The 23,474-nt window shown below is 36.0% G+C and overlaps 1 protein-coding gene across 8 annotated transcripts; it reads right to left on the minus strand.

The window, feature by feature from the left end:
• Window positions 1–984: 984 nt before the first annotated feature.
• LOC311083542 (cytosolic phospholipase A2 gamma-like) lies at window positions 985–18,479 on the minus strand. 8 transcript variants are annotated; one of them, XR_014606310.1, is made up of 16 exons: window positions 18,366–18,479; window positions 14,143–14,168; window positions 13,796–13,904; window positions 11,430–11,572; window positions 11,129–11,330; window positions 10,551–10,653; window positions 10,334–10,474; window positions 7,273–7,338; window positions 6,770–6,814; window positions 6,536–6,661; window positions 5,402–5,545; window positions 3,767–3,844; window positions 3,523–3,677; window positions 2,843–3,008; window positions 2,405–2,760; window positions 1,754–2,241 (listed from the first exon to the last, which is right to left on the minus strand). XR_014606310.1 is itself a non-coding variant. In XM_084115144.1 (15 exons), the coding sequence occupies exons 1-15, from the start codon at window positions 18,396–18,398 to the stop codon at window positions 2,603–2,605; spliced, it is 1,692 nt and encodes a 563-aa protein (XP_083971270.1). In that variant the 5' UTR covers window positions 18,399–18,479; the 3' UTR covers window positions 985–2,602. The 8 variants fall into 8 exon arrangements, 4 of the variants coding, with proteins under 4 accessions (XP_083971270.1, XP_083971269.1, XP_083971271.1 ...); XR_014606311.1 differs by having other exon boundaries at window positions 1,847–2,155; window positions 2,432–2,760; XR_014606312.1 differs by having other exon boundaries at window positions 1,847–2,155; window positions 2,432–2,760; window positions 14,143–14,260; window positions 18,366–18,463.
• Window positions 18,480–23,474: the final 4,995 nt, after the last annotated feature.

A 23,474-nucleotide genomic window follows, 5' to 3' on the forward strand; every position in this document is an offset into this window, starting at 1 on the left:
GTCATATCTGCACGTCACTGCATGTATTCCAGCATTGATGTTTATGGAGGATAAATCTCAGCTAAACATGTCCAGGTCACATTTCACAGCAAAACTCAAAAGATATCTATAAGGAATTATGTTTTGCATTAAAAAAAAATTGAGCGTATTCTTACTTTTTAAAAAAAAATCCTTGTGACATTTTCTTGACAATTAAACATTTTAATTGCATTACAATATAAAAAAAAAAAACATTCAATAACTTAAAAAAAGAAATCAATAAGCATAAATTAAAGGCAGTACAATAAATATGACCATGATGTATAAATACTTACAATTTAAATAATATATCAGGTTTTTTTTGTATTACAGATTGTATTACAATTTGGGGGTTAAATGTGCTTAATTGCCATCAAGATAATGTCACAATGCAACAAATGTTTAAGCACAAACTATTTCTTTCTATTATTTTGTGGCTATGATATGACATGGACATGTTTTTGAAGGGTTTTGTGAGATTCAGTAAGTGAATGTGAGCGCTTATTTGAGAGATGCTCTAAATGGAAAGTTGTTTTTGAGTGATAGTGATATAAAACTGTTCTGTCCCATTACAAGAAACACTTTCAAAGAAAATTAAATGTGATGAACACAAACCGCCTACTTTTGTTGGACATATTTCAGCTGGTTTAAGTTGTGAGCTAAACCTAGTTAAAAAAAGGCAAAACCTTAATTTTACAGAAAAGTCATGAGAATTTGTTAATACTTAAAGCCCAAAAATGAGCGTCAGCGTCAGTTCTGGCAGGCCAAGTAGTCAAGACGCTGCTAACGCTATTGGCCAACAACACGGTCTAATCAGCTGTATTTAGGGTCGTCCACTTACTATTGGATCGTATAGGACTAACAATGTGTTTTTTATTAATTATTGTAACTATTACTATTTTATACATGGGAAAATATGCACAGTTTGGGCAGTATATTTTAAAATATGAATGAATTTGAATGAAGGACCTTTTTAAATATTTTTTATTACATTTAATAGCAGTAATATGGTAAATACAGTCAGTTTTTACTGTACATGGTAATTACAGCTTGATATTGTCGAATTTACTATTTGTTTTACCATAACTCCAACCACAAATTACAGTAAATTACTGTAAACAGTCACTGCTTACTGTTAGCAGGTTTTTACAGTAACTAGCAACAGTGTTGTAAGGTTCAACAGTGTATGCTAATACACATTATTACTAACACATGATTTAAAAAAATAAAAATAAAAATTCTCCTACCTTGGAGACAATGTGGTGTGTTGAGTTACTCATCAATCTTCACAATGGTGATGAGTTAAGAATCTAAATAGGTCAAATATTAATGTGCAGCAAAACAAGGTTGTTCCTCCAGATTAATTTGTGCCACATTTGCCATCAATAAGATTATGACTCAAAATATGATTTGTCCTGGTCATTTTATATCACATAGCAAACAGCACAAATGCTCATTATTACAAAACTGAGAGTTGTGGTCCTGGATGCTGATTGGTTAATCCAGAGCTCCAGTCATAAAACACATCAGCTACTGTGGATAACTTAATACCTTTTATCACTTGTACTTAAATTTCTAGCATTTTGGACATTTAGGCGGTCACTTAGAAACGTCTAACATTACCCAAACAGAGTTTAGTAATATTGAGTTTAGAAATTACAGGAAGCAGTAAAGGATCAAGCATGGTGTCGGCTAATAGGAGATATTTTAGACATGAATTAAAAATCCTTTCAATGTAGGTGTAATATTTTTATTATGAAGCCTCCAAACTGCCACAGACTGTATTGTTTACACTAAAATATTGTCACGAAAATAAAAATAATATTGTAAAGTGATCATATTATGTTTTTTTTCAGCAGAACCCTAATATTTCAACTTCAGAACAGAATATTGGAACAGAAACAATAATGAGCAAGAACACAATATTTGTAAAAGTAATACAACTTTTTAAATCTGCAGTTATACTTGTAATCCAGTTTGTTATTGCTGATTTTATCAATGATGGTCAGCTATTTTTAATGAAGGTCAATCATGCAGAAACATTTTTAATATAAAAAGAAATTAATCACAAACTTTACCAACCTCTGATAATCTTATAATATCACACAAATCACAGTTTGCAGAAAAGGTAATAATGCTGATTAACAACGCTATCTCACGACCAATTCGTACAAATTCGTACGAATGATAAAAAGTTGGCTAATTCGTACTAATTCATACGACCTCACTCGTACGAATTTGTACGATTTGTCTATGGGTAGGTTTAGGGGCGGGGTCAGGGGTAGGTCATTCGTATGAATTCATACGAATTGGCCAATTCGTAAAATATGTACGATTTTGAAAAAATCGTACTAATTCGTACGAGTCAGGTCGTATGAATTCGTACGAATAAGCCACCTCGTAGAATTTGTACGTTTTCCCGTGATTAAATGTTAAATGATTATTAAAGATAGAAAATGAAATTAAACACTATTTATTGTTAAATTAATATGCAGATCAGTTTAGTCTGTATTTTGATTGTCATTAATTATGTTTAGTCACAGTGTTAAATTTAGTCATGTTATCGGCTGGATCCTGGATCATGTTACACCGGAAGCCCAATGATCGCACGAATCTCTTCCACCACTTTTGCTTTATTGTTTGTGATGTTTTTTCCTGCGACCTCCATAAGATCAGTGATCATCTCAGCACTGTAAGCACCTTGAAACGTGCCATATTTGTTCCTCCAGGTCTCAATATCATCTGAAGAAACAGTGACACACTTAAATCAGAACACAATATCAGTTGATATTTCTGTTCAGGATATTGTAAGATTTTAACTTGCTTCCACAGTTGACCACATTAAAGAGAGGGATGTGAATCACGGTTGGAACGTTTTGGCCTTTGAACACATAGAAGTCCTTCGGTTTCTCTGAGTGTCCATTGGGAATGATGACCTCAGGGAAAGGGATGTTTCGTTCCTTGCACATCTTGGCAGTGTCCTTCACTGTCTGCAGAGGAAAAGCATTGCAAATCACTTTATTAAAAGTGGAAGTACTTCCAGGGGTTCATGTGTCAGCCGAAAAACTGACACTCAGATGAATGGGAATGCTAACAGATAGCTCTCCATTAGATTTTCTTTGAATATACCATGTAAAGATGGTTAAATTAAAACATGTTTAAATGTTGTTGTTTTTTATTATTAAAATGATACACAGCCTTTCAGTATCTGTCAGTGTTTTTTTTTTGTGTGTGTTTTAAATTATTTTTATTCTGTACATTTAAGTTTAGTGTGACCTCTGGTGGTCACTGTGTCATGAAGAAAAAAGCAGCAAGATTCTTCAAAAAAAATAAAAAAATAATAATAATCTCATTTTGTGAAGAAAGTAAGTCATAGGTGTTTGTATCAACATGAGTGTGAGTGATTGATGATTGAATTTACATTTCTAGGGGAACTAATCCTTTAAATGAGGTTATATGACAGTAAGTTTGCATTATTATATTAGAGAGAATTATATATAATACCGTGAAAGGATCACCATCACTGAAATCCAGGGAAATTATGAGGTTAATGTTTCTCTCTTTTCTCAGCACTGAGAAATAGGGTGAGTTGAGCAACAGTCCAGCGTCTATATAGTCTCTCATCTCACTTTCCAGTAGAGGGATGGGCACTGCTTTAGCTGACAGTATTTTAGGGAGAGATTACAGCGAGACATTAGTTTTTTATTATTCACATTGAATTGCCAGTAATCAGCAAGTCTCTTTTCACCTGTCATGTTGTTGAGAAAGTAATATTTCCTGCCCCAAATCCACTGAAAGATGCATCTACAAAAGCTGTAGAAAAAATCTGTACAACAAATACACTCATATTGACAAATACAAAAAACACACACTCATATTGACAAATACACTCAATACACTGAAAGTTTCTTCAGTGGTTTGTTGGGTACCTAAAGGGTTCTTAGGACAGACTTTGCCCGTATATGGTTCTTGACTTGACTATAAGGCTCTTTGGAGATTAAAAAAAGTTCTTGATGTTTCATTATAGGTTCTTCAAATCAGTGTTTTGTATTTGTTTTAGCTTTAAAGAACTAGTAAATAGCTGGCTTTCTAAAGAACTACACAAAAAAAAAAGTTATTGGAAATTCAAAAGGTTTGTCTATAAATCCAACTCCTCATGGACTGCAAACACAACACAAATGCAGAGCGTGACCTGTAGGCCTACAGTCCGATTCATGAACAAAAGACTGAAATTAACTATCAGCTGGTCCTTTTATTGTATTATTCAGACTCATGGTTTGAATCAGTCTGATGAGTCCTTTACTGATAAACATAGCAAAGAAAGAAAATATGCTTTAAAATTAGTGTTTGTGTAAGTGTTCTGTTAATAGTGTTAAAGGTTTATATTTACAAAGAATTTTTGCAACATTGAGCTTTGTAGCCAATCACATGCATATCTGTTGAGTGTGTGAACACAACAGCCAATCAGAAGTGTTTAAGTTAGTCAGAATCCACTCGCCGCCTAAAACGGTGGAGTGTTTGTTCAGAGCGAGTTCTGCACACTCATGAATCCTTTCATTACACAATGTCAATAAGAGCTTCATTGCAGAGCGTAGACATCAAGCTTTGTTGATAATAACGGGAGTTTTCCAGTGCAGCGTTGTGTACCTCACGTTGTAATTGACAGCTTCAGTGATTAAAATGCCAGCGATAATATATTATCTATAATGTATATAGCTAATATATATCGTTATACTTTATTTTAAGGTGTCATTGTTACAGTGTAATTATATATTTAAGTACTGAGTAATAATAATCAACAGCATGTACTAACTATATGATTAGGGTAGGATTAGGATTTGGTTGATGGTTAGTTGCATGCATGGGTTAGTATGCAAATGGGTTATATTACATGCATGTAATTATGCATAATTTACTGTTATTACCATGGTAACTACATGTTACATTTATAACAAGGACACTGTAAAATAAAGTGTTACTATATACATGTAATGTGTTACTTTGTTACTATGGTCTGTCCTGACAGTGATTATTTTGTATTTAATAAATAAATAGGATAAGTTATCATTTTAATCTGGTTTATTGTCAGTACTTGGCTTGCAGTTCACATGGGTAGGGTAACATTCTATGTTACCTATATGACAAGGAAAATACAAATATTAACTAAAAGAGAGTTTAACACACTAAAATATGTTAAGCGGTTCTCGAGATAAATGATGCGTCTCTAGGATCCTAAGAAAGTTTGGGCATTAGGTATTAAATTACACTGGTTCAAAACTGGAATCTCAGATATGGCTATATTTAAAATATGAAAATGCTTTGTTCTTTATGCATTAATTTGGCTTGAAAATCAAAAGTGAAGTACATTGTCAGTTCAACCTACCGAACGGCCAGAAACTGAACCGAACACTCAAATTGTTGCATACATCCGTGCTGTAACGCTCCATATACAGTTTTGCAGCTTCTTTGTCAGTGAGATCCAGCTTCCCGTCTGGAAAAATCAGCTGAGTTATGCCTCCAGCGAGGTCTGTAAAAATAGAAGAACATAACTGAGTTATAATTTTTTTGGCCAAAACAGTGGATTTCTGTTTTACCAATCAAAATATTCACCGTCACCACAGATCCCGTGCCTTTAGGAAGTAGCACAGGGGTGCTGAGCAGAGGCAGTGAAAGTGAACTGTTTTCTGGATTAATCAGCTTCATCTCATGTTTGTTGGCAGAACCCTGACCTGACCATGTCATATAGTGTGTGTGCATATAAAAATCAAACTTATTTGCATTTGAACTATCATCAGAAAACTCTTTGAAAGAGATTCTGGAGTCTGAAGATTGAATTTCCTCAACTTGATGTCTTTTTACACAGTTCTGACCAACTGTCTGCAGGGGTTCGAATCAACCCGAATTTTTCATTTATTAAAAATTAAAGTAAATTAACCTCAGTCAGAGGTTTGATATTTTTACATTACCATATCCATTTTCGTTGTTGCATTAATTGTTTATTTAAATTTAACTGGAAAATATTTTAAACAGATACGATGTGAGATAGAGCTATATTTGAATTGAAATAGTATTTAATATTTCAAAAAATAAAAGGTATTCTTAATTCACTGTCAATAAATAGCAGGTTCCTGTTGTGACAACTTACCCCATATAATGTGATAACTATGGACAGTAGATGGCATATATTTAATTTGACTTGAACGCAAGGCTGTGAGGGACATACTGTCCAGTCAATGAATTGTACTGTTGTGCACTTTGTGTCAGTCATTCAGCCGACAAAACAAGAGGACAAAAACTAAAGAAAACATGCACTGTGGATATTAGACTTGACCTGACAGTATAACCACTGAACAGTACGTCTGAACAGGCACAGCCTCATTTTATTTGGCATGAATATTAAATATTTTTTTAGGGAAATGTTCAATACATTTTTTGTTTGTTTGTTTGTTTGTTTGTGTCTCTTAAAAAAAAAAAAAATGTTTTTGATTTTTTTACTGCACTTTAATAAAAGGTTTACCGGTCAGTGTTGTTCTGATGGATTCATCATAAGCAGAAGGATCTTTGCCATCCAAAACACAGAGATTCATGTCCACAAGGTCCAAGATCACCTGGAAACACTTGTCTATAGATGGGTCTGGATCTTCTGAAGAAAACATTGAACAAACATTAACACACTGATTTTTTTTTTTTTTTAATCAAATATTGTACTACATAACTGATTAAAAACTAAAATCAATAATAAATGATTTACCTTTCCCCATTTCCTCAAGAATATTTTTTTTCTTTTCAAATAAATCTGAAAAACAAAAAGAGCTCATATGACAATGAATTTTTTTACTTTGAGGATATTTTGACTAACAGTTTGCTTTGTACATTGTTTAACAACAAAGTTAAAGTTGGGTAAAGATTAAACTTGTTTAAACATTTACAATATGTTTTCCATTCATGCATTATCCTTAAGGTCATGCATGTCCTTGAAAGAGTGCATGCAGTTTTCTAACTTATGTACTTTGACTTCTCAGGTAATGTCAATGGTAAGACCCGTTTCAGATGCGGCCAAAATTTCAACAACAGTGGTTGCATATAAATATATTTAATTGTTTGATCAAAATTATTGCTAGGGACAACTCAGTAGTCGCTGGATATTGGTAGGTACATGTCCCTAGTGTTCCTAATACAGTAAATTATATGCCCTTGATGAATTGACTGGCAGTTTTAGGCAGAAGTGAATCTTGAGAACAAATGCAACTGTACCTTTTATCTTTTGCCAGATGAATTTCAGAATCTCGTCTCCATCAGCTAAAGCGCTGCCACACAGAGCTGCAGAAAACACACAATATCAACAAACAGGAAGTTTAAGATACATGGGACAAAAAGCCTAACATATAAGCCTAACATATATATAGTATATATTAGTTCAACATACAGTTTTCAGATATATAGTGTAAGGTGGAGTAAGACATCACATTTCAACACATTTATTGAGTTATTCTGCTTGACTTTTTATCTGTGACATTTAATCAAATTTTGAGGTTTAATGATCAATTGTTTCTGTTATTGGATATTACTGATCTGTAAAATGATTTTATGTTGGACATTAAAGGTTTTCATATCAGTTTTTAATCTGGGACACATAACACATTTAAGCCCCGTTCACATCATGTCTCGAGTTCAAGCTCTATTGTAAGAGCCATAAGTTAGGCCTATGTTTCTTTATAGATGTGGAATAAATAATTGTGTGAATTAAGCAATCGGTAAATAATTATGAGTAAATAATTTTATATGTGTAATATAATATTTCGTATTGACGCTGATTTCATTTCCGGCAATGATTGTTAGTTTTGTGTGATGCAATATTGGAGCGATACCGTTTTTTGACCGTGTAACATTTTTCCAGTAAATTTTGTTATTAAACTTTACTTAAAAGAAAAGTTACTGGACTACGGGATGTTATTCGAGTAAAAATCACACTCACCCAAGAAGAAGCAGCAACAAAGATGAACATTTAGAAGGATTGGTATCACAGGTATTAACTATGAGTCGTCTTTGTGTCAATCCTCTGACATTACATTCACAGTGGATGTGTGTTCTTCTGTCAGGCACTATCAAACCCCATAACCATAATGGCATATTACTTAAAGGGGTGGTTGATTATGATTTCACTTTTTTAACTTTAGTTAGTGTATAATCTTGCTGTTTGAGCATAAACCACATCTGCAAAGTCACAACGCTCAAAGTTGAAAACAAAGGGAAATGCTTTTGCTTTGCTTTTTAAGGACTACAACAAACGGCTGGTAGGGACTACACAACAATTCTTCAGGGTTAGTGACATCACCAACCTTAGAATTTACATAAACCCCGCCCCCGGGAACACGATTTATAGATTATCATGACAGAATATGCTAATCATTGACTAGAAGATAACTACACATAAGTTACATAAATTCATCAACTAACCATTCAGAAATGTTGTCTACATGTTGTCACTTCTTCTTGAGTCTCTCCATTTTTGTCTGACTAAAAGTTTTAGAAATTTTCAGGACACAAACTGTTGAAGCTCAGGTGCTGGGAGCAGCTCATTTGCATTTAAAGGAACAGACACAAAACGGTGCATTTTTGATCACCCTCAAAAAGCGACAATTTAAACATGCTATATAAAAATATCTGTGGGGTATTTTGAGCTAAAACGTCACATACACACTCTGGGGACATCAGAGACTTATTTTACATCTTGTGAAAAGGGCATTATACCACCCCTTTAATAGTAATTAATATTACTTACAGTTTTTCTCAATTGCTTTGGCACATTTTTCGAAACAGTCTGAACATTCTCTAAACTGTAAGCTCAATTGTCACCACTGTTCACTGGAACATCAGAACTCTATTGCATGTCTGCAAATTGTAGTAACTCACCCAAAACTCTTCCGGGGGCAGCACTTGCAAGTTCACCACCTGGTCCCTAAAAGGAGTTTTGGGAACTTTGGGCACATATCCAGGCCAGGGTCTTAGGATCTTGTGAGATAAGGCTGGCCCAAACTCATAGTATACAATTCGCTCACCAAAAATGCATGTAGGTCCCCCTCAGGTACCCTCTTGATGGAAGTGAGCGCGGTCAGAAGCACTATCTTTAGAGATAGGATCTTAAGCTCTACTTACTCCAGAGGCTCAAATGGAGCTCTCTGCAGACTAGAAAAGACCACAGAGAGGTCCCAGGAGGAGACAAGGCACAGCTTGGGAGGATTTAACCTACTGGTGCCTCTTAGAAACCTAATGACCAATGACCTACCATCAACTGCATCTTGATGTGCTGCGATGGCGTCAACATACGCTTTCAAGGTGGAGGGGGACAGTCTCTGCTCCCACCTCTCTTGCAAGAAGGAAAGCACAGAGCTGATCTGGCATTTCTGCGGGTCTTTCCGATGGGAAGAACACCACTCAGTAAACAGTCTCCAATTCAAGGCATAAGCTCACCTAGTAGAGGGAGCTCTGGCTTAAGTGATAGTGTCTACCACCACCGGTCACTCAAGTCCTCCATGTCTCGGTCAGGGAATTAAAAAGCAGGCAGTAGGAGGACTCTTGGAAGGCAAACTGGTCTACTTGTGCAGCCCCGAATCGACTCCAGATCCCCTGGACCACCTGGGGATGGATTTTCCATTCTTCCGGAAGCATGATCTGTCGTGAGGGCTCGTCGGCCACGTAAATGAGCTCGCCTGGAATGTGAATGGCCTGAGTCGCTGCTGACTCCAGAGAAGGAGATGGCGAGCGAGTTGTGACATGTGACATGAGTGTACCCTGCCTTGGCGTTTCATGTACGCAACCGTCGCGGAGTTGTCCGTATGGATCAACACATGCTTGCCCTGAAGCAATGGTTGAAACTGGCGCAGGGCGAGCACCACTGCCAGCAACTCCAGGCAATTTGTATGCCACTGCGGTCGAGGTCCCATCCAGGAGCCTGAAGTTGCATGTCCATTGCACACAGCGCCCCAGGCTGTTCTGGAGGCATCCGTTGCAACAACAACGTGACTGGACACTTGTTCAAAGGGCACTCCAGCCCGTAGAAAGGAAAGGTCTGACCAAGGACTGAATGAGGGCAAAGGGGCAGTGGCTTGGGTCCCCTGATAATATATTGGACACGATAAATTCCTCTTCAAATACTCAATGTGTTGTTGAAATTGAGGTCTAAATGATTTTTTTGATATTTCTAGTCATAATGTTACAGTTTACATTTCAGTTTTGACATGGAAATGAATAACTACTACAGACCCGATCACCGGATCAATACATCACAGAAACTATCGATCTATTAGTTTGTTACCTTGCAGGTACAGCATGTCAATTTCAGGCTGCTTCTTTATCATATAGCCTTTATCAAACTGACTGCCAAAGTTGGAGACTCCCACAAACGCTCCAGTGAGGGAAAAACCTGCTTCATGCGGAGTGATCTCGAACCAGGGGTCTGCAGACAGAAACACGTCCATATAACAGCCGGAATGAGCATATTAACTCTGTCTCTTTCAAACAAACACACAGACCTCCTTCCTTTTTCTGTTTGAATTGCTTGTCGATCACTGTGTAGATGGGAAACGGGTCTTTACTCTGCTGGTTCCACTGCTCTGTGAGTGTGTGTTCATCGATCTATAGAGAACACAGTTTTTGCATGTTACTGAAGTGGAGACCAGGGACAGTTAGAAAAATGTCTTCAATCACAAGCAAGTTCAAGTGATACAACGTACTCAAATTATCTTTATAAAAGAAAAGTGACCTAACTAGTGCACAATCTGAAATGTATTTATTACTTATGTTATTTTACATATTTATATTTATTTGAAATCACAAAACTTTGTTTATTTCCAGGTTAAAATTAGATTATGAATCCCATATTTTCATTTTTTGCAAGTATGTTTTCTTTTACCAGAGGATAGCAGGTAGATTGGCAGGTAGATTTATAGTACTTTGTAATCTGATCAATGTTGCAATATTTATACTATTGATTAAATATTTATATTACAATCTATTCAAATTATTTAACACATAGAACTTGTTAAACCTAAATGTGACCTTCTCATAAATCACGCAAGTCATGAAGGCTGTGTTATGAATAGTAACAGACCTCTTTCACAAATGTTGTAACGATCATTGCTGCCCAGAAGTCAGTCAAGCTGAAGATGTCTTTCTCATAGTAATATTTCTTCAGTTTGGCAAATGCATCTCCCCAGCTGACGGCAGGACCGCTGAGTCTCTGGATGATCTTGTCTTTCACAGTCTCTAGTTTGGTGGACCAGTCTGGTTCCTGATATAAGGAGGCCATGCACCTTCAAACAACATACTGCTGTCATTTTTGACATTCAACCCATCTGTGTCTGTGTGTGTGTGTGTGTGTGTGTGTGTGTGTTCTTTCTCAGGGTTCATACCAGGTAGATCCAGAGACTCCGCTCAGATAAAGGATGGAGTCCAGAAGTCCCACTTTATCGAGTTGAACCAGGGATCCCAGCAAACCCACCATGGCTCTTTCTCCTCCTCCAGAACCCACTAATGCAATGTTTCGCACTTCATCCTGAAACACACACGGTTTAATTTTGCAAACATTTGATATTCAGCAGCTACAAACGCATTTTGTAGGTTATTTCAAGAAGGTATAGTCAAACTCGGAGGTCGCATTAACCAATTTTTTTTTAGCAGTGATGGAAAAGTCTGAACGACATCCGTCATTTTTACAGATTACACTGAGGGATATCTATACGCCTATTGTAACATGTAACTGTAATTCCCACCTGTCCCCTGTCAGGTTGGTGGCGAGTGTGTTCCAGTGCGGCAGCAGAGCGCAAGTTCAGTCTCCAGATTAAAATGAAAACTGACATAGGAAATCGTCCCCAATATACCTTCAAATAGGAAATTATTTAAAGGGGTCATATAATGGTACATGCACTTTTACAAGTTGATTTTACTGAAATGTGTGTTGGCACAACCTATGATGGCACAACCATCATAAAATGATAAAAATCCATCCAGTGTTTATTTTTTAATCTTCTTATATGTTTTCCCCCATCTCAAATCAAGCCGTTCGATTTTGTGACGTCACAAAATCGACGCCCCCTCCACGATTGTTGATACTCAATCATACTCCGCGCAGACCGGCGCGGTCATTGTTGAAACGTTGAAGCACTGTCTATGAGCAGAATGGCGTCTAAGCGATTGTGGTGTTCTGTTCTTGGGTGTAATAAGGAACACAGCAGTCATTTTGATGTTCCTAAATCCGAACCGCTGAAGACGCAGTGGCTGAGTTTGTTTTTGAAGGGAATATTCCCCACGATCAACGTCAATGCTTTCATGTTTGCACGAATCATTTCACCAGACTGCTTTATAAACGAGGGTCAGTAACGTTATAAAGCTGGTTTTGCTAAGAAGCTGCTCCTAAAAAAACGATCGGCACCAACTATTTGTGTTCCTGCTGAACCTCCAGAATAACTGAAGTGAGTGTAATGTTTTATTAACCTTTATATTAATATTTATATTAATCTTTGCAAATCGCTTGCACGCTTCACGATGAATGCGGCTATTTACACTCAGGGTACATTATGGCATGTTTTCTATGTACGACATTCTCAATATAATTCATAATCCCTTGTTTATAATGAACAACGCGAACGCTTTATGGTTATTGTGTTATTATTACAAACGGTGTTCGCACAGAGCAGAGGGGCGGGGTGAGCAAAGCTCATTATCATTTAAAGACACATGCACTTAAACGGCGTGCTGAAAACAGAGCTGTTTTTGACCAGGTAAAATGAGTGTTTTCTTACAATACTAATGAGAATTTTAGTATATTAAAAGTATATAGAAAGTATATTACAAACTTTTAATTTAGACCCTAAAGAATCATATTAGCTTGTACAAAAATGGCATTATATGACCCCTTTAAGGGGACAGCCATTTTTAGTGGTGTCCGAAACCATAGTGGACGTTATCGAGTGCATTCATTCAATCCCACAATACACTGCAATAATAAGTGTACAACTGATGTACACTCAACGGCTGTCTGAATTCACTCACTCGTTTTGATTCACTCCTTTAAGTGAACTGTATTAGTGGACTAACGTTGGGAATAGTGATTGAGGGTTTAGGGGGCGATTTCGGATTCAACCAAAAAGTCTGTCCAAGCCAATGTGTTTGATTACACAGCTTGTTTTGTTTTAAACGGTGACTGTCATTAAAACTTGATGGATTCTTTCAAGCATGCATTATATATTAAAGAACAGAAAGAAAAAGATGTAATATTGTGCATTATATATTTTGCAAAACGCTCCTCTCTAGAGTTATTTTTTCTTGCGGATTATCAAGTTTAAGTTTACAAAGGGCTTTTGTGAGGTATAATGTTACTTGACATTGTTTTCAAAACTGATTGAGCGATTACACGAGACATGATACAGATTTTGGTCATTTGTAGGCTACTGTATCTTTAAACATATTTTCTGATGTTCATTCATGTTTATTTAGGTCTGTAATGTAGTAAAGAGGAAGGGATGATCGGATTCACTCACGATCCACGACAAGTGCCTCTTGTTCAACATTATTTTCATAATATAAATAAATGCATAGCCTATATGCTTGTCCTGTAAGTTTGTGAATAAAAATGTGACCGAAAAAATAAGCTATTAAATGTCTTATTATCATTAAAATATGAATATATTGACAATCCTGTCCATCAAAATAAATGAGAGTGCAAAAGTCTAACGCAACCTCGGAGTCAGACAGATATATAAAGTATAAGATGTTTTACCACACTGCAGCGTATGCCAAGTTTCTGCAGGCTTTGTTGAACAGTGTTTCTCCTTCTGACTCTAAACATCTCCTCATTCTTATTCAGAGAGTGTTCGATTCTCACCTCACTGTTGCAGCGATCACACAGACAGACCATGAACATCATCACACACTGCTATTTAATATATTTGTATGTGTAACACATATATTCTTGATTTGAATAAAATTTGTTATAATGTTCATTTTGAACAGTTATTCTCAGAATGATCCATTTTGTTATACACTTTAATTGTGTAAGTAATGTAACAGTATATGTAATAAAGTGCACTGCTTCATCATTGCAGGAATCTGAGCTGGATTACTTACCTTTCCTGGAGTTTGGATGAACTCATCTATAAAACAGTAGAGTTGATATTACTTTTGAAAATCTTTTGAAAACCACCAGGGGTCCTGAATCCCACAAAAATGTATGTGTACAGTGTATCTAAAAAATAATAATAATAATGATATGATAAGTTTTTTTTTTTTCAAACAGCAAATTGGTACATATATTATTGGTTATATGTCAAGTAAAAGTGAATACAAACTAGGGCTTTATCAGATTTTTCACACCACAATTTTTCACATCTCCATTTCAATTCGATACAAGCGTAACATGTGAACATTAAAGGCTCTGTGGCAAAAAAAGCTGAAACTAGACTGAATAGCTCTGACCATGTAAACTGAAATGTAGAAGTAAACTGTATAAGGCTAAAAAATGGTAAATGCAAGCTTTTCAATACACACTGCACCATCCTATAAAAATGTAACACTTTTACTAACACTGTATAAATGTTGCTTTATGGTATTATTATTACTACTACTATATGCTTTAAGTTGAATATTAGGTGCTATAAGGGCAATGTTTAGATTTTTTTTTCATTACAAATTCCATAGTTTATTCTTAGTATTATTATTATTATTATTATTATTATTATTATTATTTTGTTGTTGTTGTTGATATAGAAACCATAAAACCATGGTAATGATGAGCTTGGTTTTTGCCTGTGTCCTGATCTTACAGTTAAACTCTGGATTCTGTCCAAGAATGATGGAAGGATTTCATTGGGGAAATAAAGGAGAATTTAAGAGCTTTATAGCCTTTATATCCAAGAACCAAGAGACAGTGAAACCAGGGAGAATGCTCTGAGATGCAGTGTAACAACATACAAGACTTTGCAGGGAATTAATGAGTGTACATGGTTTAAATAGGCTGAGACTGACAAGGTAATGAGACACAGGTGGATGCAATCAGGGATGATGAGTCCGGGCAGTGAGTTATGGGAAATGTAGTTTCATGATGGAATGACAATGGTCCGGGGTGGACTGCCCTCTGGTGGTAATGATGGGCACTCTCACAGGTGATCGTGACAATAATGCATAATGAATATTGAACACATTTGCAGTATATTAAAAATATCAGTAACACTTTCAAAGACCATGCTTATAATGAATTATAGCCCCATTTATACCTATATATAAGTATTATACTATTCTATAAATATATTTATAAAGACCCATTAAGACCTGCATTATAAGAATAGTTATAGTTACATTTATATTATTTTTATAATTACTTATAAGTCACGCATTTGCTTTTTGCATGCATTTGCATTTGATCATGAATGGTAATTTTGATTTGTTAAAATCTATATCTCCTCAGCCCTATGCATGATATTGCTTATAGCAGTTTGGAATTATACTTTAAAAATATTGTTGCAGTGTTTTGCTAGTATGTAACTTTAAAAAAGATAAAAAGAAAACCTGTTTGAATTAATGATTTCTGTTTTTCTTTTCATTATTTTATTACAGGAATTATTGTTCATTAGTTACATTTACAAATAAACAACTTAACATGTAAAATGAGCACATCGTCTTGATTTCTACTGTATGTTTTCACTTTACATAAATACATCAACGATGCAATTATAGAGGTTAGTAACTGTCACTCACAATAAGTATTTATAAGAACACAACATGCCTATTAATAACAATATATTTAGGTTAATAACAATATATGCAAGGTTGCATCTTTATAAATACATTCATGGAACCATATGACTGACTAATTAATACTTATAAATTAGTGTATAATGGATTATTAGCATCCGCATTGAAAAAGCAAATGCATGACTTATAAGTCATAATAAAAATAATATAAATGTAACTATAACTGTTCTTATAATGCAGTATAGGTCTTAATGAGTCTTTGTAAAATATATTTATAAAATAGTAATATTTATAAATGAGTACAAATGGAGCTATAATTCATTATAATCATGGTCTATATAAGCTATTCTACACATACATACATACATACACACGTACGTACGTACGTACGTACGTACGTACGTATATATATATATATATATATATATATATATATATATATATATATATATATATATATATATATATATATATATATATATATATATACAGTGAGGAAAATAAGTATTTGAACACCCTGGTATTTTGCAAGTTCTCCCACTTAGAAATCATGGAAGGGTCTGAAATTGTCATCGTAGGTGCATGTCCACTGTGAGAGACATAGTCTAAAAAAAATAATCCAGAAATCACAATGTATGATTTTTTAACTATTTATTTGTATGATACAGCTGAAAATAAGTATTTGAACACCTGAGAAAATCAATGTTAATATTTGGTACAGTAGCCTTTGTTTGCAATTACAGAGGTCAAACGTTTCCTGTAGTTTTTCACCAGGTTTGCACACACTGCAGGAGGGATTTTGGCCCACTCCTCCACACAGATCTTCTCTAGATCAGTCAGGTTTCTGGGCTGTCGCTGAGAAACACGGAGTTTGAGCTCCCTCCAAAGATTCTCTATTGGGTTTAGGTCTGGAGACTGGCTAGGCCACGCCAGAACCTTGATATGCTTCTTACAGAGCCACTCCTTGGTTATCCTGGCTGTGTGCTTCGGGTCATTGTCATGTTGGAAGACCCAGCCTCGACCCATCTTCAATGCTCTAACTGAGGGAAGGAGGTTGTTCCCCAAAATCTCGCAATACATGGCCCCGGTCATCCTCTCCTTAATACAGTGCAGTCGCCCTGTCCCATGTGCAGAAAAACACCCCCAAAGCATGATGCTACCACCCCCATGCTTCACAGTAGGGATGGTGTTCTTGGGATGGTACTCATCATTCTTCTTCCTCCAAACACGTTTAGTGGAATTAGGACCAAAAAGTTCTATTTTGGTCTCATCTGACCACATGAGTTTCTCCCATGACTCCTCTGGATCATCCAAATGGTCATTGGCAAACTTAAGACGGGCCTTGACATGTGCTGGTTTAAGCAGGGGAATCTTCCGTGCCATGCATGATTTCAAACCATGACGTCTTAGTGTATTACCAACAGTAACCTTGGAAACGGTGGTCCCAGCTCTTTTCAGGTCATTGACCAGCTCCTCCCGTGTAGTTCTGGGCTGATTTCTCACCTTTCTTAGGATCATTGAGACCCCACGAGGTGAGATCTTGCATGGAGCCCCAGTCCGAGGGAGATTGACAGTCATGTTTAGCTTCTTCCATTTTCTAATGATTGCTCCAACAGTGGACCTTTTTCACCAAGCTGCTTGGCAATTTCCCCGTAGCCCTTTCCATCCTTGTGGAGGTGTACAATTTTGTCTCTAGTGTCTTTGGACAGCTCTTTGGTCTTGGCCATGTTAGTAGTTGGATTCTTACTGATTGTATGGGGTGGACAGGTGTCTTTATGCAGCTAACAGGTGCATCTAATTTAGGATAATAAATGGAGGGGAGGTGGACATTTTAAAGGCAGACTAACAGGTCTTTGAGGGTCAGAATTCTAGCTGATAGACAGGTGTTCAAATACTTATTTGCAGCTGTATCATACAAATAAATAGTTAAAAAATCATATATTGTGATTTCTGTTTTTTTTAGTTTTTTTTTAGATTATGTCTCTCACAGTGGACATGCACCTACGATGACAATTTCAGACCCCTCCATGATTTCCAAGTGGGAGAACTTGCAAAATAGCAGGGTGTTCAAATACTTATTTTCCTCACTGTATGTATATATATATATCTGAGGAACTCTGCACGTCCATGCTCAGGAAGGGTTTAAGACACTATCTATAAAAATAAAACTTATTTTCAGATAGACAGAGCTGTTCAGTTGTGATTTCACTCAGTTGTGGTCTTAAATAGAGATTTTTAAAACACATTTTAAAAATTATTTGTTTTGTTTATGTTCTGATTATAGGTTCGAAATTGCAGCAGTACGTTTCAGACATACAATTATTTATAGAATATTTAAGTAACATTGCACAGATGTTGATGTATGAAAATGTGTTTTATCCTGAAAATAAAATCCCCCACAATATTTTTCACCCTCAAACTGATTGTGTATTTATGCACTTGTGTTAGTGCAGATCACTGTTATGTTATTTAGTCTATAATTACTGAAAAAGGCTGCAATGATTCATTAAATCTACTGCTGTCACATTATAATTATAATTTATATAGCGCTTTTAACAATATAGATTGTTTCACCATAAAGCTTTAAATGATATACTCACTATTCTTGTATTGTCTTGTAAATCTTGTAACATCGTGATTTCTTCAGCAACACAACAGCCGTCTTCTTTCTGACAAGACTCTGAAACTAAACTGCATCATTAGGGGTGGAGATGGTTCCCATAAATGTATAAACACACACAAACACACACACACACACACAAAACAGGGGCGTAGTTTTAGTTTGAACATAGGGAGGGTTGAAGTGTGAACCATTAAGCGGGTTCCTGGGGCATGCTCCATCATGAGATTTATTTATCTATTTATTTGTTTATTTTTTGGAAATGGTGTTTTGTAGTATCATCTTGCGTTGATAACATAACTGCAATAAAGTAATAGCCTAGTTAACAAATACTTGTTTACATAGGATATGATGTATTTATTTTGTTTAAAAAGCTTTTTGACAGAACTTTCTAAATCAAAGTGCCATGATAGGTCAAACTAACTTAGTTTTGATTATTTGGGGGGTTAAGCCCCCTCGATTCAAAGAGAGTCAACATTGAAATGGGCCCTGACACTGACTGATTACATAGAGATGCCAGAAGTGTCTGCTTTGCTCAGTGTGTAAAAAACTATTAAAGTATTATATAACAGTGGAAAAGATTCAAGAAACTCCAAGGCACTCTCTTTAGAAAGGTTAAAAAGCCTTTATTGTTATGTCTTGGTCATTTTAAACCTTTAAAACACTCCGACGCGTTTCGGCATACAAGCCTTCGTCAGGGAGTCAACGATTTCCAAACAGTAAGAGACTTTCTTATAAGCTTTCAAACCACCAATCAGAAACCTCCATTTGGCAGAAGTAGGTTCAGAGTTGTAGGATTATAGAAAGACCACTAGATGTCCTCTTTGGTACTTACTTATTATATAACAGTGTTTGGCTATGGTCATTACAAGTTCTTTTGATGATAAAGTAACTTTATGAACTATTTAATTCACATACTGTATACACAAAATAGTCTGCCAATAACAAAAACTAAATCCATAGAATATGATCCCATGTTTGTAACCTTAAAGAAGGTTCTATATAGAGCCTTTTACCTAGTGATACATTTGAACCGAGGCGTCGGAGCTTCAGTAGGCATCAGTATCCTCATTTATACCAGCTGGCACTGCCATTTTTATGTTCCCCTGCATCCTCTGTTCCTTGTGAAAGGATCTTTTCCAAGGCTGGAGAGATTTTGTCCAAGAAGAGGAATCGTCTAAACCCTAACACACTTGAAATAATTCTGTTTCTCAGTAAAAATCTGTAATCCTTCCTGTTGCAGTTTGCTCTCTATTTTCTCAGTCCCATAAGCACAACACTGCACTAAAATTAGTAACAGCTCACTGCACAAAAACCCCCAAAAACAATTTTTACCACCCCAGACTATTCTGTTGCAGTTTACTTTATTACACTCCCTCCACCATAAGCACTGCACTAAACAGTGTCAATTTTGTTACTTATTATTATATACAAGTACTTTACAAGTATATAATAAATACGTACTAGTACCAATTTAACAGGCACTAGAATCTAATGAATAAATACTAGTAACTAATGAATAAGCACTAATACGTAATAGGACCAATTATAGGCACTATAATCTAATGAATAAATACTAGTAACTAATGAAGAAGCACTATTATCTAATAAATAAGTACTGGTACCAATGTAATAGGCACTAGTACCTACAGAATAAGCACTAGTAGTTAATGAATAAGTACTAGTACTTAATGGAATAGATACTAGTTTCTAAAACTAGTATATATGTACTAGTAGCATGAAAATAGAGACTAGTAGGTTTTAAGGATTACATTTTAAAACCATACACTTAAGTAACCCCGAGCGTTCCTCAGAATGATGTGAAAGTGAATGTTTTTAAGGAACATGATTTCATAAATGATAAATATCCGTTCCTTTAAAACATTCACTTCCACATCATTTTTAGGTGTTTTTATTTATAACACTTTCTATTTGATGCAAAAATAAACTGTGTGACACAGTTAAACCAGGCCACACTTTGCTTGATGATCTCCTTTAACCCCTATTTGGAATTCATCTTCTAATTAAACATGTTGGTAACACTTTACAATAACAGTACATGAATAATCAATACCTGAATTAAGAAATGAACTACTAATGAGGCAATGCAGAGCTATCTTGACTACAACAGGAGTCATAAGTGTTAGATTATTCGTAACAAACAGACAGGAGACAGCGGGCTCTTAACATGGAAGCTTTACTGAAACTCACATTCCCTGCGCATGCGCACATTACACATCCAAAACATCCTACCAGTACATCTCCCCCTTTTAGCTAAAGAACATTCCCTGCATTAACAGAACATATTACTGCACTATTACTTTCTCATTCAGTCCATTCCTTCCCCTTCTTTTTTTTTTAGTAAAACAATGTCTCTGTAAGAGAAAAACAAAACACGGGTATTACTACTAATTTTCATTACTTATTACTATGTTTCAACAGAAGAAAGGGAAATAACCTCAGAACGGACAATAACAAGTCAAACTAAAGGTTTAATCTTAATGGTGGTCTGATCACCCTGCCCACTCTGCTTCTAACACAGTCCCTAACCTCTCTTCGCTGTGAAGGAACTGCTCTCAGATGGGAACGGTGTCTTCTCAAACTACCAGACTGCCCTTCTACAATGTAGGAACGTGGAGCATTAGCAGGACTCATGACTATGCCTGGGTTTGGCACATTCTTAATTTCTTAACATTCTTACATTCTAAAGCCCTATTCGCACGGAATTAGTATTACCCCTGGACCTCTGTAATTAAGAAATTACCCCCTGACGTCTGTGTTTTTGGTGGCTCATTCACACGGGCAAATAAATGTTCGTAATTCCCCTCGAGTTTACGGACTTTACAGCGTGTGCACTTCACTAGCTGAACGTGCTGAAACGAAGATCGCGCTGCAGTATTGCAATTCAAAAAAAGAACTTATTTAAAACCAATTTATTAGAGAAATATATTATATATATATAATAGAATATCATATTATTGTATAAATATATATCTTCTTTTTCTTTTATTCTTTGTCCATATTTACAACAAGCCTGCCTGAAGAAGGTATTATGAATACCGAAACGTCGCGATAGGCTTGTTTTTCTATTCATTTTATTTGGTTTATTTCATTTTATATCATTTTTACTCTTTCACACTTTGATTTCTTGAGATACTTACAGGATGGACGTCTTTAGAGGCCGTGTGAGACAAAGAAATGCTCCACGATACAGAAGTTATACTACCACAAAAAGCGTCCAAACTTTCAAAAAGAGCTTCCATGTTGCGCCAAAATACTTAATTTGACGTTTCCATGACAACGGTCCGAGTTGAGCTTCCGGATCACGTCCGTAGTAGTAGTTTGTTTTCTCTTTTGCAGCACTTCATAGTTTTTATTGGAGAAAAACTATAATCGGATTGGAGTAGAGCATATCGAGAGATTTTATTGTTAATATAGTTTTAATACAGACATAAAATGGACTGTTAAACGGCCCATAATGGTTATTACGTTCTTTAGGAAACGATAGGCTCACAGAAAAACAGCCCAAATCACAGACATGGGGATTCGCACGGGACTGGTATTATCAGAGGACCCCTGTGTTGGCCGAAATACGGTAGGTAATTTTCGGGGGAATTTTTACAGACATTTTTACAGACATGGCAGATTTGCACGGGATAAAAATCACAGACGACCTCTGCGATTATTACAAATTACCGGAGGTCCCTAGGTAATACTAATCCCGTGCGAATAGGGCTTTAGACTGATTGTCCAGACTGTAGAGCAGGTTTTGTATGTGCTCTGTGGCGTTTATTGTACCACTTAAGCCCTATTCGCACAGGATTAGTATTACCTAGGGACCTCCGGTAATTTGTAATAATCACAGAGGTCGTTTGTGATTTTTATCCCGTGCGAATCTGCCATGTCTGTAAAAATGTCTGTAAAAATTCCCCCGAAAATTACCTACCGTATTTCAGCCAACACAGGGGTCCTCTGATAATACCAGTCCCGTGCGAATCCCCATGTCTGTGATTTGGGCTGTTTTTCTGTGAGCCTATCGTTTTCTAAAGAACGTAATAACCATTAAGGGCCGTTTAACAGTCCATTTTACGTCTGTATTAAAACTATATTAACAATAAAATATCTCGATGCTCTACTCCAATCCGATTATAGTTTTTCTCCAAAAAAACTATGAAGTGCTGCAAAAGAGAAAACAAACTACAGTAAAGACGTGATCCGGAAGCTCAACTCGGACCGTTGTCATGGAAACGTCAAATTAAGCATTTTGGCGCAACATGGAAGCTCTTTTGGAAAGTTAGACGCTTTTTGTGGTAGTGTAACTTCTGTATCGTGGAGCATTTCTTTGTCTCACACGGCCTCTAAAGACGTCCATCCTGTAAATATCTCAAGAAATCAAAGTGCGAAAGAGTAAAAATGATATAAAATGAAATAAACCAAATAAAATGAATAGAAAAACAAGCCTATCGCGACGTTTCTGTATTTATAATACCTTCTTCAGGCAGGCTTGTTGTAAATATGGACAAAGAATAAAAGAAAAAGAAGATATATTATATATTTATACAATAATATTATATTCTATAATATATATAATATATTTCTCTAATAAATTGGTTTTAAATAAGTTCTTTTTTTGAATTGCAATACTGCAGCGCGATCTTCGTTTCAGCACGTTCAGCTAGTGAAGTGTGAATGGGTGGGCGCACGCTGTAAAGTCCGTAAACTCGAGGGAATTACGGACATTTATTTGCCCGTGTGAATGAGCCACCAAAAACACAGACGTCAGGAGGTAATTTCTTAATTACAGAGGTCCAGGGGTAATACTAATCCCGTGCGAATAGGGCTTTAGTCTGTTTTACCTTCAACTCTTTGTCTTTTCTTTTGAAGGTGTTGAGGTTTGGCCAGGCTGGTTTCAGTGTGGATGGACTCACTGGGAGAGTAGTTCTGATGTTCCGTTCCATCAGGAGTTGAGCAGGTGAAGCTCCTGATGCTAATGGCGTAGCTCTGTAAGACATAAGTGCTTTGTGAGGGTCCTCACCTTTACGCAGTAGTGTTTTAACAGTTCTCACTGATCTTTCCGCTTCTCCGTTGC

The sequence above is a fragment of the Abramis brama genome (assembly GCF_963993115.1).
Source record: "Abramis brama genome assembly, chromosome: 5".
Taxonomy (NCBI): domain Eukaryota; kingdom Metazoa; phylum Chordata; class Actinopteri; order Cypriniformes; family Leuciscidae; genus Abramis; species Abramis brama.

Coding starts and splice junctions, on each gene's coding strand:
- LOC311083542 (XM_084115143.1), bottom strand. CDS start 18,398: ATGTTACAAGATTTACAAGACAATACAAGAATA. Junction 14,169..18,365: donor TACAAGACAATACAAGAATA/GTGAGTATATCA, acceptor ACTGTTTTATAG/ATGAGTTCATCCAAACTCCA. Junction 10,654..11,128: donor TTACAACATTTGTGAAAGAG/GTCTGTTACTAT, acceptor TGTTCTCTATAG/ATCGATGAACACACACTCAC.